General features: G+C 37.5%; 1 protein-coding gene across 1 annotated transcript in view; it reads right to left on the bottom strand.

Moving 5' to 3' along the window:
• Nucleotides 1-19,717, bottom strand: part of GNAQ (G protein subunit alpha q) — a 136,979-nt gene that overhangs the window by 11,394 nt on the left and 105,868 nt on the right. The window contains exon 6 of the mRNA XM_027713756.2: nt 4,575-4,728. Within this exon, the coding sequence (XP_027569557.1) occupies nt 4,575-4,728 (154 nt within the window). The remainder of the gene's footprint in view (nt 1-4,574; nt 4,729-19,717) is intronic.

The following is a 19,717-nucleotide window of genomic DNA, read 5'->3' as shown; positions in this document are numbered from 1 at the left end:
CAGTGCTGCTTACAGAAGCCACTGTTCCCCTGCTCTCTTGTTTCTGGAACGTGAGTTTCTACAGAACACACATTTTCTATACTCTTGCCTCCTCCTATTCTCTTCATTAGTCCTGTTGTTACATGGCAATATAAATACCAGCAGCCAGCTGTTATGGGTGGCTCTGTCCTTCAGTAATTACGAAATCTGTACTTTGTGGGTCAGCATATGTCCACATATTTTTCAACAACTGGATAATAGAACTTATTTTTAATACTTCAAGCTTGTAATTGCTAATATTTCCAATGTGGATAATTCTATAAAATTTAGGAAAAGAACGTATGGATGAGAAATCATGTACTTTCCTGAGTGCTGCAAATCCACGTGAAGGGGGTGTAAGATTTTGCAATATACGGGTGTATGTGCCGTGAACAGATGTACATATATACACATACAAACACAGACGACATCATCGCTTCTACAGCTTCAAAAACACAACACTCTCTAGCCTTTCGCTTGGCTGCCCACACTATAAAGAGCAGCAATTTTAAGTCTCACAATAGCACAAATAAATCTCGAGTATTTTTGAAGAAAACTTTTCGACTTTCACAGACAATGATTTCTTCAAAAGAAACCACCTAATTTTTTAAACCGTTTCCTAGAATTTTGTTAAACAGTTTCACAGTAGCTAGACACAGTGCTGTCTCAAAATCCATTGGGTTATTCAAAGCCTACACCCAAATTTGCTTACTTAATCATACCTCTATGATTATATATATATTATATATCTTATATATACATATTATATATTTATATATATTATTTAAACTTAGAAAGTATGTTTATGACCTCAGGACTTTAGAAAAAAAAGTAGAATGAGTTAGTGTTAAAGTCAGACTGCCAAGTGGTTCTGATCTAAATAATATGGACACTTGGAAAAGAATTATCATATGAATTAGTAGGTTTCTTGTCCACTGCTCTAATCAGCAGCTCTTGAAGGCTGTTCTCTTTATGATACATTCAAGATCTACGTAAGAAGTACTACACCAGGATTTTTCTCTTCTTTTCCTCCCAACTATAGCCACTCCTCTCTCCCTTTCTGTGGTGGGGGGAAACAGTTTTCCCCCTGAAGTTATAAAATGGTAAAACCCCAGGGGGTGGTGACCCTTAAAGTTTTGAGGTTTTACCCAATGAGTGCTTCTGCAAAATATAAACATATCACAAGCAGAACGGAAGAGAAGGTAGTTGTTGTAGTTGTTGTGGGAGAAGTGGCCATGTTGTAAAGCCACGAGGAGTGAGGGCAGGAGCCCCCCTGGGGGGCTCTGGCCCCCCAGCCCCCGGCTGGGGCTGCAGGGACTTGGAACAGTGTTAAGCTGGACTATGTATCTGTAGCTATAAGCTGGGGGATGTTTCTCCACTGTGAGCCGCAGCAAGAGATACTGAAAAGCGGTGGCAGAACTGCACTGACCGGAGAAATGGTGGCAGAGAGCCAGAAGAGATAAGACCAAGTGGCAACAGGCAGGCAGTGTGATGGTTTCAGTCTAGGCCTTCCTGGAAACCAGCTTGTAACCAGGAAGGAACTAGGAAGGTGACCAAGGAAGTATTCCATGCTATTCCTTTACGTAACCTAGGGTATAAATAAGGCATTGATAAGATAGTTCACTCTCTTCCTTTCCGGCGAGGTCCGAGAACGGTGGGTCCCTGTTTCGGTCGGGCTTATCTGGAGCCGAGGCCTACAGTGACTGCTGTTATCTGCCACCCGTGAGGGGAGAGCCAAGGGCCGTGTCTAGCCATCCTGCCTGTTCGAAGGGAAGTGGTGAGATTTTTGCTAATTTGCCTTCGGCTGGTTGTTTGACTTGTGCGGTCCTTGCCCCTTTTTGTCCTTCTCCCTTCCCTTCCCCCCTTCCCCCCCCCCCGGTGTGTGGTATTCTCCTTTTGTGTATCTGTCTCATATGTAAAACATATATATATATATATATATATATATTTTTGCTATAGCTTTGGCTGCTTGTTTTTTTTTTCTCTTTTCCCTCTCTGGGAGGCGGGTCCTCGTTGTCGAGTTTCGGGGGACTTGGCGGGAAGCCAGCTCGAAACTTGCACAGGCAGCAACACAGAGAGAACTCCTGGAAGGAGAGAGAGAAAGAGAACAAGAGCCAGCAGCAGAGAGAGAACTGAGTTCTACAGAGGAAGTTTGGGTAAGAACTGAAACTAAAACCCCAAACTCCTTGGAGACCTCCGAGAAAGGAGGATGATGATGGACTCTTACTTGAAAGAGTCTTAAAGTGCTACAGCACTGCAGAAAGGAGCTAAAAAGCTCTGAGAAAGAATGCAGAGGGGGTGACCTTGGCCCCCCCTCGTTGCTGCTGCCAAGCTGGCAGCCTGAGACAGAGTACAGGAGCTCTGGTAGAACTCTTGAGGCAAAGGCCTTCAACTGAAAGCCGCCGGAGATGTTCTGACTCAGGGGTGAATCCCCTGAGGAAGGGACCTTCATGGAGGTCTTACGCCCCATGATATGACTGTGGTGAAGCGAGTTTTGTCCCTGCTATGCAGTCCACGGAAGAGAAGACCCTCGCTTGAAGACGACGGGCTGAGGGGCTTGGATACCCCTCGTGTGTACTGGCAGAGATCCAGATACAGCTGCTGCATGAGAAGAAGAGAACCTGCTGCCTTAGAGACATTGCTGCTCTGAGAGTAGAAAAGGATCTTTTCCCTTCTTCCCTCCTGGACTTTTATTTGCACGGGAGAACAGATCTGATCCATTGTAAATACTTATGTCATGGTAGAGATAATTAAGACTGTATATAATGTATTGTAGTATTTATTTGTACAGTCATTGTAATATATTCTCTTTCCCCCATTTTGAGTCTTCTGTGGTGTCTGGAAACCATCTCACACTGGGTTGAGATGTGGGAGGGGGCTAGGACTAGGAATTGGATTTTTGGGGCTCTCAAACCAAGACACTCTCCCAGCTCTTCATTTCAGTCTTTGAGTCAGTTTTCTAGTAATAGCCATTCAAGGATGTCTTCATGCAATCCACAGACCCATGAGCATGCATCGGGTCCTCCTTCCAATGCACTGTGCTCGATTAGCTAATCGAGCTAACTGATTAGCTCGATTTAATTCATCCAATTTGGTATCCTGGCCAGCAGTTCTCATCCCTATGCTACCTTCTCCTTTGTGCAGAAAAACAGATGAGAGAATTGATCCAGCTGAAAAATACCTAATTCTGATACCTTCCTCAGATCTTCCCACTTCCCACATCCTCAGTGTGCTGGACAGAAGACGAGACCACATGGTGACCTCTGCAAGTCACAGACATCACTCTGTCACTGGAAGTAATCAAATCAAACCATAACCTTGCCTCCGGAGTTAAGTCCTGAAAGATCTGCAGAATTAAGAGACAACGACTCTTGAAGACTTCCAGGTCTTGACTCCAACAACCCTGTACCAGTCCATAATATTTTTTTCCCTTCATTAATGGCAAAGGACAGGGGAAACAGACTTTCTATGAGCTGAGCCACTGAGTTCTGTCTCGGTTTTTTTTCAGGACAAGCATTTGTTAACACCTGAGTGGTGATAACTGCTGAGCAGATTGTAGGGTCTTCTCACCTTCCGGATGCCATCTAGGGAACGTGTCACACAAATTAAATTCCAAAGAACAAGCATATTTCTATTCAACTGCTAGTTTTCTTCTGTATGGTACCATGAAACTAAATTTTCACTGACTCACAAATAATATGGTCCAATCGATCATGAAGGCTGTTGATTGTTCCCTTCCCCTTTAACAGAACAGAAAATGTACATTTTTCCTGTTATTACTTTCCATATTTGTACATGAGAGTTTTAATCTTTTTCTCAGCTTCCCAATCAGCTACTCACTTCCTGGTGGGATGAAATCAATTTTCTTTTTTGAAAAATAGGAACACTTAGTTCTCTAGACCTCTTTTATTACATGAGTTCGATTTTTCTCTGTTACCAAGGCCTCTTTCACTCAAGTTACCTCAAAATGCTTAGTTTTCCTCTCAGAAGAACTTTCTGAAAGCACAGCTTTAGTAAAAACACTTATACAACACACAGTTCTTTTTATGGACAAGCACATTAGCTTCACATAATTAATGTCAAATTAAAATAAACTAAAAGGTACAATGAAAGGGTATAAGGGGTGGCACTTGTTTCTCTGAGTGTTACAGACAGTTTATGACACTTCCCCTTAGGTATTCAATCTTACAAAAAACCAAACCTCAAAACCCCAAAAGTATGAACGACTACGTGTACAACTGAGGAATGCATTTTATTTATTTTTAATGTTTACACTTCAATTTAAACCCTCCCCCAATTTACGAAAAAGGACAGAATGCGTTTCACTATAATTTCCCACTAAAGGTTCTGCCATGCTACCCACAACTAATTACAGAAGAAAATGAAAATCTAGCAGTCTAAAAATCAACAACAGTTCCATCACATTTTACTTTTTTTTTTCTTGAAGGAGTAAAATATATCAAAGGATCTATCTATCTAGCATTTGGACATAGCTACTACAGTTTGCCATTGTTGCAGTGTAAACAGAGCATGAACTCTGATGTCATTATACTTACCATCATACTCTGGAAAATAATCAACTAGATGGGAGTACATAATTTTCTCCTCTAATAGATCTTTTTTATTTAAGAACAGAATAACTGAAGAATTCTGGAACCATGGATATGTGATAATTGTCCTAAAGAGTGCTTTGCTTTCTTCCATTCGATTCTGGAATAAAAAGAAGAGCAGAATTTTGGTGGTCGTGAATTTATTTTTTTAATAATTTCATGCATTTTCACTTTATTTGGTAAAAGGATCCATTTCATTAAATATGCAAGCATTTTCCTTCTGCAAATTCAACTCCTGAAGCATAAGTATTCTTTAAAACACTAGTCATGAACATGAAAGTTGTAATAGGTACATTTGTAAAGTCTGAGTATGCACTGGTGGTTATTGAAAAATGATTAATGGTATGGACAAGTACAGCACCACAAGACATAATAACCAATCCAAGGTTTAATACATTATTTATTTTACATGCCTTTGAATATTTTGAGTGTAGAGTTGAGTAGTTCTTAGAGATCAGCCTTAAAATAACTGCAAGCATATTTGGAACCTGAAAACATTTTGTCAATGCCAAAAGCTTATGACATAAATTTAAAAAAATTCTAATTTGCTAAAATTTGTTTCTAACATCACTGGATTAGCCTTTAATTCTTTAACTGCTCCTGAAACCACTTTTCACTGTAGCTGTAATGTCAGTAAAGCTGACTCTATCTGTAATATTCTTCTGTCATTGTAAAATACGTTACAATTTGATTAGTTCTGAAGAACTTAAGCTGACATGACATGGTTAATACAGAGTCATAACAAATATGGTTCAAAACACAGGAACTAACTTACTTTTTTCATTATTATTATTTAAAGCTGCAGCACCCTGAAAAAGCCTGTTTCACCACTGAATGGGGCTTCAGAGAATGGCAAGGTGAATCCTGCAGATTCTGCTGCTGCTGAGCCATACAACAATCTGTCAGATAACTGACAGTTTTACCATAACTGTATCTTTACTGCCATTAATTTGCATTTTAGAGAGGCAAACATAAACATGAACAGGAACTTAAAAACACAAACAAACTTAAAACAACAAAACAAAACAAAAAACAAACTGCAAACCAATTCCATTTTGTAGTAAAAGTTGGTGATTTGGTCTCATATATTACCCCAGAATCTTTGTGTAATTTATTAAACTTTATTGCATGTTGTTGTGGTGAGTGAAAATAAATAGCTGAATTTATATATTAAGAAACTAATGTGAGGAATAAAACATTTGCTTTCATGCACTCAGATCTCATGACTCATATTGATTTCAATGGTGCCAGGATTTCATTCTGCAAGGAGAAAAACTCAAATGTCAACACAGCTGAACATAAAACCTAAGTCCTTAGACTAATTGTTAATCAGACCATATTTTCTTCTCAAAGTTCTATGCAGACCTCTTCTCTAAACAAGACGTTACAGAAAGGCAATGGGAATTACCTAGTTTTGACTTTTATAACTTGATGAAAAAAAGAAGGCAATGTAAACTTACAAATTACTGATTAGATTATAAATATTTACCTAAACTTCTTAATTCTTGGTATCTTCTAATGTGACACTCAGAAGGTAAAACAGCAGAGTGACTCAATTAGAAGTGTTCTTTCACAGTAAATTTATAAGCTATTTGTAACTTCTCAATAAGAAAAGTGCAAGGAAAAGACAAACTAATTACTGACCTAGACAAAATGTTCCTACTTTACACCTTCCTAATGGACTGCAATATTTTCATCTACAATGTTGTTTTTTTCCCATATACACAACATAGAATTGCAAAGACAAAATAAATACATCTATTTGGATAAACTTACAACCCTTCCTCCAGCAAAGCTCAAGAAAACCGTGTTTTGCAAATACTGTTATTAGCCCCAGAGCACATTTTCATTTTCGATTTGAAAGGGATGCCAAACGAGACGAAGCAGAAAATGTATGCAGACTAAAGCTGCACTGACATCGTGCATAAAACAATTTCTGGCACCCAATCAGCTGAAAAACGAACTCTGTAATTGTTACGTATAACAAAAATACCAATAAACATACACAACCAAGACAAAAATACTTTGTCTTCAGTGTAAGATGAGCATGTCTTATATATTAATTATTAATTCTGTATAATATGAACTGAATTCCACAGCCACTTTTTTCCTATTATCAATTTATAAATGTCTCTCAAGTCCTTTCATGCTTAGTTTGAGGCATTTGACTTAAACGTCTCCTTGACAAGACATGTAGTAAAGATTTCACTCAAACAAGAGATCAGAGAAAAAGCAGGTTTTCATGATTTCAAAAACAGTTCAATTAATTGACAACCTATCTGTGTTAAAAAAAAAAGGATACTACTTAGAAGGAAGTGTAAAAGAGCTGCAGCAGAAAAAATAATGTAACATCCAAGAAAATAATCACAGCCTTGAGAAATTTACAGAAGTGATTGACATGTGTGGTCTAATACAACTGAAGGAAATGCTCAGTTATTTCAGAAAAGATCTATAGTTGAGGATGTCAGTAACTAAAGTAAATAAAACATTACTAGATTATCCTACCCTCATTCACTCCACTGTATTCTTTAGTGTAGTAAAAGTTTCACTTCATACAGAAGCTACTTGCTTCCAGAAGCCAATTGTTCCAACTGTCATCCAGTTAACTATATTTCCAGGAAGAGCCAGGCTAAATCTGAATCTACTCCTGATTCTGGGAGAATAGGCTTTAAAGACTCAGCAGCAGTTACCCTTGCTAATTTTGTATTAAATTATCCACTCTGAAACAAAATTAACTGGAAGTCAGAGAACTGTAGAAATAATAAAAACCTGTATATTACATTGCCAGAGGCCACTGAAGTAGAATTATTTCTTAGAGTATAAGAATCATGCCCTATACAGCTATAACAGATTAGGATACTGGACAAATAAAACTGTTGCCACATGAAGAACTATTTGCTTAGCTGGTGGGGAAAATACAATGCTTATTCTTAAAAATCACTAGCCTATGGAACAGCACAATACTTATTTTTTAGGATCATGTTAAACATTAACCAAAAAGAGAAATGGGAGAGTAACCAGCCTAGGTACACTAACTAAGCTCCATATTTGGGAAGTACGACCAATTCATTGTGCGGTCAGCTGTAACTTCTCAGTCTTTGACCACCAGAGGGACTCCCGAGACATGTGCAAAGAGGAGGAAACACATGTTAATGATTTTGAGGAAATTATTATCATCAGTATTTTTCTTCTGGGAAAACCAATGAACATGTATGTAAAAAATGGTACATAAATAGGAGCTTTTCTATACTCGGTATGCACAAAACGCTTGGAAGTATTCCCCGTGCATCCAGCACCAAATAAAGAATACCGCTTTCTACTACTGAAATTGTATGTTAGAGAATTTACTTTTTTGACCATTTTTCTGTAACAAGACAGTGAAGTGTCTTGCACACCAAATGGTAGTTCAAACAAACAGTAATTATCTCAGTATAGGGATTATTTCAAAGTGTACATCACTACAAAATGGCCCTTACTGCACCTCCATGACATGAACTGCAGGGATTATGACATTGGGAAGGCTGAAGGCACATTTTCTAAGGAGCTGACAAAGGATGACTATCTAAATCAGTTAAGAAATAGGTCACTCTCATTAAGATCCATAATTGACAGGTCTATGAATTTCCGTGATCCTTCTCAAGGAAGAGCCCACACTATGTTCTGCCTTTACAACAGAAGTATGGAAAAAAGAATTAGGCTAACACTGGTTATTTTCTCTGAATGTATGCCACATTGCAATGCTCCACAAAGAAATATGCCTTCACAAAAGATGTATGTAATAAGACTGTAGTATTAGAAATTTAAAAGAAATCGGATTAGTATCAACATTCACTTTTAAGCAGTTCTTCCCAAGAGCCAAGCTTCTAAATTCTCTGCACTAAGATATTTGGACACCATTATCTGGAGAATAATGTTGCCTTTATGTCACCAGAAACTACTCATTATAAAATCAGAAACAGTAACTTACAGTTAAGCTCCAAAATCAGACTCTTCATGTAACAATACTACAATCCAATACACATTCGGGGCCTGGCTACCTGGATGGTTTCCAAATAAAGGCTAGGTCCATTAGAGGTAAAACCACTACAATGAGATGATGACAGTTACTATTTAAAACCTAAGAGAACATAGAGAGAATAATTATGTACTTACACATTAGAAGGGATGCTGCTGCACTGCTCATACAATTAAGCACCATAAAACATCGAATAAGTAACAACCCCTCCTATAATTCGTTTAAATATAACCATCTGACAGTGACTATCACATATCTTGGAAGGCTTGGTTGGCAGAAAGGCATCTCTAAAGTTCACCTAGGTTAGTCTTTCACTTCAGTAGGTCTAATGACACATGGGAGCATGTCAGTCATGGCTTTGTCTTGGGAAGTCTTGAAAGCCTGTACAGATGGATTTCAGTAACTCTCTAATTTCCCTGTCCCCCTGCTAAATTAACATGCAAGGGAAAAATGTTTCCTAACATACAGCCTGAACTTCCCAAGACACAATCTAGTTATATTGTCCACCTCAAAAAGTTCAGCTCCATGGCACTCCTGCAATTCCAAAATACTTGTTGGCAAGTATTAGTGTCTTGCTCACTAGACTAAACAAGCTTAGGTCTCTCACCCTGTCTTCACAGGACATGGGCTCTGGACCTTTCATGCTTTTCCCAACAGATTATGTGACCACGAAATTGCATATATAAACCCTCTGCAAATTATTTCAAAATTGTGCTAAAGACGGTGAACTGACATTTTGATATTTTGTCATTCAGATGTGTACTCTGTAGATGTTTTGCAGGAATTGAAAGATGGCCTACAAATTTTCAAGTAGATTTTATCTGCCTGAGCAGATGAAGTAATACAGGTTCTCGGTTCACCAAAACAGATCAAACATTCTAAGATGGTTTCGTTATTTCATTTCACTATGACTCATGGATTAAGCAAAAAATAAGAAGCAATTTATTTTTTGACTAATCAATCTCTGCTTAACCTTCTGCAGTCTTTACCTCTCTGTTTATTCAATTTGTTTGAGCCATTCAGTTTTTATGGATGCCACTGCTGATAAAACAATTTTTGTTCAAAATTAATTCCTCCAACAATACTGCTTATTATCCTCTAAGGTTTCTCTTAAACTGATTTTCTGTTACTAGGACCTCACTCCTTTGCATGCTCACTATTTTCCTTATCTTAAACATATATGTAACATTATTGCCATGACATTTTTAATCAGTTTAATTACAGAAAGTTTGACATGATGATATGGTTGAACTACTGTTCTGAAAAACACTTGTCATTTACAGGATGCACTTTTCTTATGTAAAAAACAGTTTCATGTTACAGTAATTTTACTGGAAGTTGGGATAGGATTTCAAGGGAGTATAGAAAGAGTTCAGCATTGGGGACCTGACCTTCTGTCAGATGCAATGTGATGGAAGTTGTGCCAAATCAAGCACGACAGTGTGGCTCTTCAAAAAAGGAACAGCAACAGAGGCGAGCAGGCAGTATTTAACAGTTTGTCCAAGTACCTGATTTAATTTTATGAGCCAGCTCTACCTCATCAAGTTGCTTCCAGAAAAATCTTATTTCAATTTCAATAGAAAAGGTTGCAGATAGAAACTTGTGAATAATTACTGTACAGAAATGTGCAGCTGGAGCTGGCTCAAGGCTTTCTCAGTAGTTGACAGCCATTCTCAGCAGTGAAGCCAAGCTTCAACAGCAACCCCTGTCCAACAGCAGCAAGAGTTCACCATTGCCTCCCTGGCTTTGCACAGGGAAAATTAGCAGGAGGATTACTGGCTTACCATCCCCCAAGATCCGCTGGTCTGGGTAACTTCCCTGTTCTGTTTTTGTCTGCAGTCAGTCCTAAACTGCATAAAAACATTGATATTGCCAGCTATTCCTCCATTTTTCTGATATACAGATTCCAGTAAAAAATTCTCCCATATTTCACACAACCTGACACAGTTGTCAGTCTAGTTTAAAAATACCTTATGCAACAGAATAAGAAATACAGCAGACAAACTCCAAAAGTGAGTAGAAATTTGGTAACTATAAACAGATGATATAATCTTGGACAAGATTATTCCAATTTTTTAATACACATCAAGAAAAAACACTGTACTTACTAATGAATCACAGGACTGTCCAATTTTATAACTAGAAGCAAGCTTTTATGAAACAAAAATAAAATGAAATTTCTTTCTACCATGTACCTCTTGTTATATGAAAGATTTTACGTTGAAATGTTTTTCTATGATCATTAAACATTAAAACAAATACAACTAAATGTATAAATCAAGTTTTCTCACATTTTTATTCAAATGAAAACTCTTACTCTTCCTTAATTTTTAATGGATTAAAAAGGAATATACTTCCTATTTTTTTTTTAATACCTACACTTTCAGTTTTCATGTTAAAATGAAGGATTTCTAGTTCGGATTTATGTATTGAAATTCTCCTTGCTATCTGCTGCTCTGGAAAAATATGCGATTACTCCTGCAATTAGAAAAATAACAGAATTGGCATAATTTATAAGCACCTGATTCTAAAATGCCAAATCCTGAAAAATACCTGACAAGTACCAAAATAGCATTTAAGAGCTGTATCAGCTGGTACCCAGTGAAGGGAAAGCAACATTTCCCACATAACAAACAGTGCTTTGACAGAAAAGACTGAGTACAATATTAATCTGAAACAACAGAGATGTAGTAGTGGAGTTTCACCCACTACTGTCTTTAAGATTGTCTAGAGTGGCATCTAGTGGGTGTACTATATCTTACACGCTGAACAAAAAATGTAGCAATTACTTGCTTCTTAAAAAATTGTTAGCAATTTAGATAGTGCCTGTTAACAAAATCAGGATTTCGCGAATTCGGAGGGACTAAGTTTTGTTGAAATGCTGTGAGAGAGAAGGTGGTGAGGAAGTAAATAAGATGCGTTTTTCAGTGAAAAACTTGTACTGCACACATAACTTGTGCATGGTGGTAAAAATGCTTATTTGAGTGAGAGCACATTCGGAGATGATAACTGCAGAAAAGGAGGTACTGACACAAGAGAGCTTCGAAGTTAGTATTTCAGAAGTTGTTTAGTGTCACAGTAATTGACTCTACTATTTTAATTGACAAAATCTTGTGTGAATGCTTTTGTGTGAAAGTCTGTATTAACTAGGAATGTCTCCATTATCCAAGTAAGACTCCAAGCAATTATTTTAGTAGAAGCTGTCTAGCTGCACAGAAAGACCTGCAGTGTATTTATTGGCTAAAAATTTGATACAGTTGCTATGCAAAAGTTAGGAAACAACAGATAAATCAGGAAATGGGAGGTAAGTGAAGAGTCCTCAACTATGTAAAAAAGTAAATACAGTAAATCAAAACTGAAACTGCTTCACATTTTTGCCACCAGTATGAAGTATAATCTTGCAGCTCTACTGCTGTAAACTAAAAAACTGCAATGGTTGTATAAATATTTTTGTAAGTAACTCAAATGCAGTGAGAGGCAACTTCAAACACAAAGCTCAGGAATAATTCCTTTATTTTGTTCACTGGTCTTGAATCTTTCTGCAAACGAGCCTGAAAAAAAAAAGAGCTTCTGGTAGAGGACTGGGAAGACAACTCTGCAGATGCGAACTGTATTTTAAGTTACCTGGGAGAGGAACTCTCACCTCTCCAACAACTTGAATTTGCAACACTGCACTGGCAAATACATGGCAATTTTAAGTACCCAGCAGAGGCAGAGATGAAGGAACTGTCAGCTGAAATATATCAAATGAACATGTTCAACAGCCACCAAAACACAAAAATACTGTCCAATACCAAAATGGTCTATAATGTGGTAAAAAACCCCCACAGTCCACACATTGTTGTTAAGTGTTTCTTAAATTAAAAAATGGCTCTTAAATTATTTTTCATGAAATAACATGAATGTCAGAATAATCAGCTTTTCCTTAAAACCTAAATATATTTGAGAAAAATAAGTGAAAATATTTTAAAATTAAATTGTCACTGAATAAAGCTCTTTTCTCAACAGTTCTGACACTGGTTATTCAGAAAAAAAAAAAGGCAGTCATCCTTGCCAGCAATTGCTGCCAATAGCAACATTTACCAGCAGCATTTCTGGCAGCCTCTATAAGCCAGATGATGGTTATTCAACCCCCCATTTCCATTATGAACCACCCACTTCAACAAAAGAGAGAAGAGAGAGGCTCTGACTCTTCCTTATGCAAATCTTTTCCACATTCAAAAGGTTCTTTATCCACAAGTCAAAAATAAATATGCACTTGTGTGAACAGGTATGAACAGATACAATACATAAAGCAACAAGGTCTGGCACAGCTGTTATTTTCTCTGGTTACCAAATAAGCAATCAATTCTGGAGATTTGATTTCCCATAGGAAAAAATATTAATAATTATGAAGGTCATTTGAGGATTTTCATTCTAACTAGGAGTTCATATTACCCCTCTACCCTATGCTCAATTGTTCTGGATTGCTGGTTGTCAATGAAAAATCAGCCAAGTGAAGTATTACATTTATTCACAATGTAGAAAAAGAGAAGTGCTCTGATCTCAGAATTGTTTTCTTTCAAACTTCATGCTAAGCCATATATGACTATGTGAATAAGGAACACAAAGTGCTGGAAGACAAGTGGGAGCATGCCCAGAGGTGAACAGCAAGATAGTTTTGATGAAAAAATGAAATATGTTGTTTAGATAATTGCCTCCGTAAAGAGTAGAAGTATTCTGAACTCTGTGGCATCATCTCATTTCTTATTTTTGTCCCACATCAAAAAAAAGTGTGACTGGAACATTGTACCAATTTGTCATCCATTAGCAGATATCACAGATGAACATTACTCATTCTGCAGATGTATTTTTGCTCAGATTCAAAATGTAAGCATGTATGCCTGCATCTATGTACCTGTATGCATACAAATGAGTTAGTAAAGACACCTATCCTGGGTTTCATGTAATTATTTTAATGTAATTTTAATGAATTAGACTTTAACTGGAATATTTTTTAACGAACCAAGCAACATTGATCCCTTCTACTTGGGACAACGTAAGAATAACAAAATTTTCCATCAATCAAAATAACAGTGCCATTATTCAGTTACTTGAAGCACAAAAACATTGCAGAAAACAACCCTACAAAGTTCTTTCAGTTTCAATTTGCAGCTGTGGATGAGATACTGAAGCCCTAATTTTCTTAATATCCTGTTTTGCCTTCATACAAGTGTTACTTCTGATAAAATACTTCTGATAAAGTTCTTCAGTGTAAATTAAGTACTGCAATGGTAACTACATTAATGCACATATCCACTGTCAAATAAAGTAGGGTTCCTTAGGGTATTAAAGAAGCTATGGCAAAACCTTATGGCATGACTACAAAGATGGTACCTGAAGAAACAAAGAAACAAAATCTCCTTTCACATGTCAAACTATAGCTTTTCTAGAATCAAAGAAGTTATGTTAGAATGGACCTGTGGAACTGGTGTAACTCCTTGCTCCCAGCAGGAAAATCTTTGTCATGAGATTAGATTACTCATGGCTGTATCCAGTCAGGCTTTGAACATCTCTCTCCAGGACGGATATCCTACCACCCTAAACCAACAATTCTGCTTCACTCACTCCTTTGTAGACACATCATCTTTTTGCCCTCATATTTATGAACACACCAAGTCAAACACAGTTTTACTGTAGGTCACTGTATTTACAAACTATTAGGATGCTAGACTGCCTTGATGATCCCCTGTTGGTAATATTTTGGACATAGCATTTTTAAGAACAACTTACAATGCTCCACACTGCTTCCCCAAGGGACCCTACCAGTCAGATGTCCCTTTTCCCCTTCATCTCTTTTGTTCCACTTGTCTGAGTACCCCCTTGAATTAACTAAAGATTTGTGCAATGGCTATTGGAAATGTTGCACGAGTCCTTTCCAGACCTATGGGTTCTATTCACATCTCAAATCACAAATGTTATGCTTTCCTACTTTTAGTGCCATGCAAACACTTGGTACTGGTAAATGAAGCTGTTATTCTACATTTCAGAAACTTAGAAGACTTGATGGGGATCACAACTGCACATTGCTCCTAAGTAACAACCACTGCTTTAGAAGTCTGTAAACTCAGGATAAAAAGCTGCAAAACTATGGGATGCTGAATACAGAATGAGAGGGCATCAAGTTACAGCAGCAGAATTCTCAACAATGCAAGCAGCAGTCTTTGCACAAACCTGGCTGCTACACCACTGTACATCATACTGCAGCAATGGAGCAGGTTTAGACAAGTTTCTGGGGAACTCCTTCTGTTCAGGATGAAGAGAATGGCGCCACATGCAAAAGTTTTTGTTGGAATATTTCAAAACTGACTCACCAAGAATGGAACAAAAAAGATTCAATCTGGTTATCATACCAGGTTAGCTGATGCAGATCCTTAAAGCAGACAAACCATTTGGTTCTATGTCGTTAAGGAAATGAAAGCCAGTCGACAGATCAACGCAACGAAAAACCAAGAGGATGGGGAAATTATCTTTATGGCATCATTATTTTTAATGTCCATTGAACCATATGGCACTTCTCAAGCTCACAGAAAAAAAGAGATCCTAGAAAACAGTTTAATATGTGTGAAAGGAGGAGAAACAGGAAGTAATGGCAATATGAGACACAGTTTGAAGGCAGAGAATGACAGAATCGTTTAGATTGAAAAAGTCCTTTAAGATTACGTGACTAAGATTTCTTAAGCCAAGGAATCAATTTTTCTATTACTTTAAAAACTCAGAATTTTTAAGCTATTCTTGCCTGCTTCATACACTACAAACCTTTTCAGCAAGAACTACAATCTGGGATCAAACCTATAAGTACATGAATTATAAGGAGGTTTTACTTTCTATAAAATTTTGATGTGAACTGGATCACAGTTCTGATGATTAAAGGCAATGGAAGGAAATACTGTTTTAAGAGAAATTCCGTAACATATTATTATATTAAAACTAACAATTTTGACTGTAGCTAAATCAAATTTAATTTATGAAGACATAGTAAAAGCTTAAAAAAAGGCTTTAAAACATAAGCTGTCTTTTAAAAAGTGCAGAACTCAACAACAATCTCCTCTTACCAAGGAGGCTCATAATTTACCCTCCAATCCTGTTAGAACTTCCCATTTTACAATTTTTTTTTAAACAAAATGTATCGGCTCTGACCAGAACAATCTAAACTGTTGTTTTCCCCCAATATATTCTGTGCAATGGATGTTCAAAATACTCATGCTGATTTACTTCTACAAATTATCTCCTAGCAATGCATACTTCATGCTGTCCAATGCCCCTGTTGCTTTGCAACCTCTCACAATAGGAAAGATAGTATGTGCTTTCTGATAGTTTGGAAAATTTCTAATTTTCACTAGGTCTATTAATCCATTAATTTAGCTGAACTGAGGAAACTGTATCCTGTCTTTTCTGGTTTTGCTCTGAGAACAGTAGTGAAAAAAACCATGCCTACATAATCACCAAAGAGTTATCTGAAATGTTATATACCTTAACACTTTTAGTGTGCTAATGTGGAAGAAAAATATGCTCCAGCTTCAATAAATATTTTGCTATTTTCAAGTACTTAAAAAGCTGCGCAAAGAGTTTCTTTTTTCTGAAACTCTATTTTCCAGGTATATTATTATGTCTCTAGTCCTTCCATAATTACAAGTGGTTAGTGGTTCTCTTACAAAGCTGGAACTCATTTTTGCATTTATTGCACTGAGACCCTGAGATTCTATATGTTGAGAGGACCTACCCATGATACACATGTAAATGCAGCATGTCCTGTAATATCTATTAATATACTTAATCTAGAATGAATCCTTTATTTAAGAAAATAAGTCGATTTTCAACATGGGTAAAGTTCTAAACTGTGCTTTTTAATAAAACCATATTTCTCCAAATCTGCTGTCATAATTCAGAGCTAAAGCATGACCTACAGTATATAATATATCAGAAATCAATGTACCAGACAGATGACTCCCTAATTTATTTCACCTCTAATTCCACTGGAGTTTTCTGAAAAACTGAAAAGATGAAACAACTGATAATTTAATTTATAACATGTTCTCCTTTGTCACATCATATCAGACTGATGTAATATTTATTTAATTTACAGTACTATTAAGGTAATTAGTATATTATGTCCTCTGGCTCAAATTTTGTCCTCATTTTCACCAATGAACCTAGAAAGACCTTCTATTTTATTAAGGGCAGAATGCAGAACAGCTTCATGTATGTTAGAAGAAAGAAGCACTTCATGACTGTACATCAACTGAAATTTCACAGGATATGTTTAAAAATACCATCCTTATCGATTCTTCCCATTTTGTACTTATGCACCAAAATAAAGTTATGTACAATCTAGACACATACTTAAGAGAGATGGCATTGTTTCTGAGTATCACCTTTTAGAGAAATTAGTTAAAATACAGTCGGACAGCCATATGTGCTTTTCTTCAGGACCGAAGCTCTCAACTCTTTAGTTGTAGATCTTTGTCTTGGGAGTACAGTTTCATTAATGTGTCATTTAAAAGTCATCCTACACAAGTCTCTGAATAACAGGCAATCTGAACACTTGTTTTGCTTTTTATGTATGATGTCCCCTTACACAGTAGTTATAATATATTCCTCAGAACTTTTAATTCTTAACTCCTCCAAAGGCATGAAGACAGAAACAGTTCCCAGCTCCACCTCACACATATCCAGTGACTAAAAGCCCTGGAGAGAAACTAACAAATCCTCTCAACTCAGCAGAAGCTCATCTGATTTATAATCCAAATGTATTTCTCTTGAATAAGGTAAACAAGGGAAGAAATAGATTTACAACTAAGCATCCACCAGGTACTACATTTTGAAATAAAAATCTTCAGGGGTCTAAACCGATTTCATAGTGAGAAAGGGTCATATAATCATAGATGCACCAAATGGTAAATAGTAATTGCTACAGATTCGCATTTAGTCATGAAAATGAGTCTAATGAAAAACTGTATTAACTAAAAAGAACACCACAAATTATTAAAAATTACAGTTTTCTTTGTAAAAATGTACTACAAGGGAAGATACTTCAGGCAATAACACGCAGTGAACAAATTAGAAAAAGAAAGTAGGCCATCTTACAAAAATCATAGCTTAATCAGGTCATGAAAGCAATGCAAAGGAAATAGCAGAACACTGTAAATTGTCAAGTTGGATCTTTTAATTTCAGTACAAGGCACACAGATCAAAGAAGGATTAGATTCCATCCTAGAATGAAAATGATGGCACATATATGAAGAAAGTAGGGCATTTACACACACTCCCTCACTTTTGTGCTAAAATTTCAATTCTGCTTCACTATTTAAAGCTAGGTGCAAAAAGTATCTCTTGGCTGGTTACCAAAGTCTCCAAGTTAAATCACTGTCTTCCCTTATGAGGTTGTCACTCTGTAGTGAAGAACAAAAACATTTTTCTGGGATAAATTTCTTAATTCAAGGTGTCAACTAACACCTTTAAAACCTTTTCCCATATTTCTGCTACACTCACATTCAGAAAAACTATGTTTTGCTTTATGCAGAGTAAATAAACCCATTTTTCCATTTATTCTGGCACTGTAATGGTTAGAGATAAAGGGAAGAGAAAAGGAAAGGAAGAAAGCAGTGCCCGGGCATACCAACAAAATCTAGACAGACAGGTTACAGTTTGCTGAAAGTCAAAACTTAAGCTGTCCAGATTGGTGTTTAGCTCTGCACTGTCTGGATCATTCCCAGAGCTAGAGTAACACAGACCTAAGGGTGATGGAAAGTCTACTAGACTATGTATGTATGACTTGAAAACAAAAATTGGTCATGATTAAAGTCATGAATATATTTTAAACTAAAAAGGTTCTGAAGTTTTCCACTATTGCTAATAAGAAACTCAAATAGTTTAGCAGCGAGGTGAAAGAACCATCTGCAAGAAGGTTTTGACCTCCATAAAGTATTTTGAAAGTGAAAAATCTGAAAAATCAAACCAGCTTTATGAGTAAAGTCATCTTTTTCATGATAGTTGAAAAGTAGTTACAGAAAAGCTACCACAATTTCAGGCATCACTTCAGCCATTGAAGAGCCCAAAGCACAATCTTCAGTCAGATGTTCTATTCAGATCATAACACTTGAACCCTTTTAGCTTATGAGAACATAGAGCAAAATGGTATACGCCAAATGATTCAGCCTAGGAAGATAATGTTCTGTCTTCTACAGCAGGGATGCTCTAAGTCATGATCTACACACTGAAGTTATCTGACAAACTAGAGAAAGTGCCAAGCAAGCCACCTAACTAGAACAGAATACAGCTAATAGGGTGTCATGGGTTTAACCTGTGGCTGGGTTTTAGTAGTGGGGGGGCTATAGGGTGGCTTCTGTTAGAAGCTACTAGAAGCTTTCACTGTCCTAGGAAAAGCCAAGGGTAGCCAGTTCCAGGAGGGATTTCCTGCTGCTGGCCAAGGCTGAGCCAATGAGATGCGCTTCTGTGATAACATATTTAAGAACAGAGGAGAGAAGGTTGTGGTGCAGAAGAAATTCCAGTCCGGGAGAACAAGCAGTCACCAAGCTTGGTGCAGCTGGAGGCGGGGGGTGGGATGGAGCGGGGGGCCTCCCCCCTCCCCCAGAAGCAGGGCAAAGACTTAAAGCTGAAGCCCCTGCAGCCCACAAAGAACCACTGGAGTGCAGAAACCCTCCTGCAGCCTATGGAGGAGTCCATGCTGGAGCAGGAAGATACATGAAGGAGGCTGTGACCCCCTGAGGGAGGCCCAAATGGATCGAAGTCCTGCTGGAGACCTGTGGCCCATGGAGAGGGAAGCCCATGAAGCAGTTTTTTCTGGGTAGGACTTGTGGCACCTGTGGGAGACCCACATTGGTACAGCTCAACCCATGAAGGACTGCACCCCCTTGGGGAAGTCGTCCACAGGGCGACAGACTGGAAAGAACTGTTGCCCAAGGGGTGGATGGACTCACGCTAGAGAGGTTCATCGAGGACTGTCTCCTGTGGGAGGGACCTCACGGAAGCAGAGGAAGGAGTCGGAGTTGCAGAGACCCCCCCTGTAGCCCAT

Source organism: Pipra filicauda, unplaced genomic scaffold (assembly GCF_003945595.2).
Source record: "Pipra filicauda isolate LSUMZ 115617 unplaced genomic scaffold, ASM394559v2 scaffold153_size1761393_pilon, whole genome shotgun sequence".
Classification (NCBI taxonomy): Eukaryota; Metazoa; Chordata; class Aves; order Passeriformes; family Pipridae; genus Pipra; species Pipra filicauda.
This window is presented reverse-complemented; position numbering and strand designations above follow the sequence as displayed.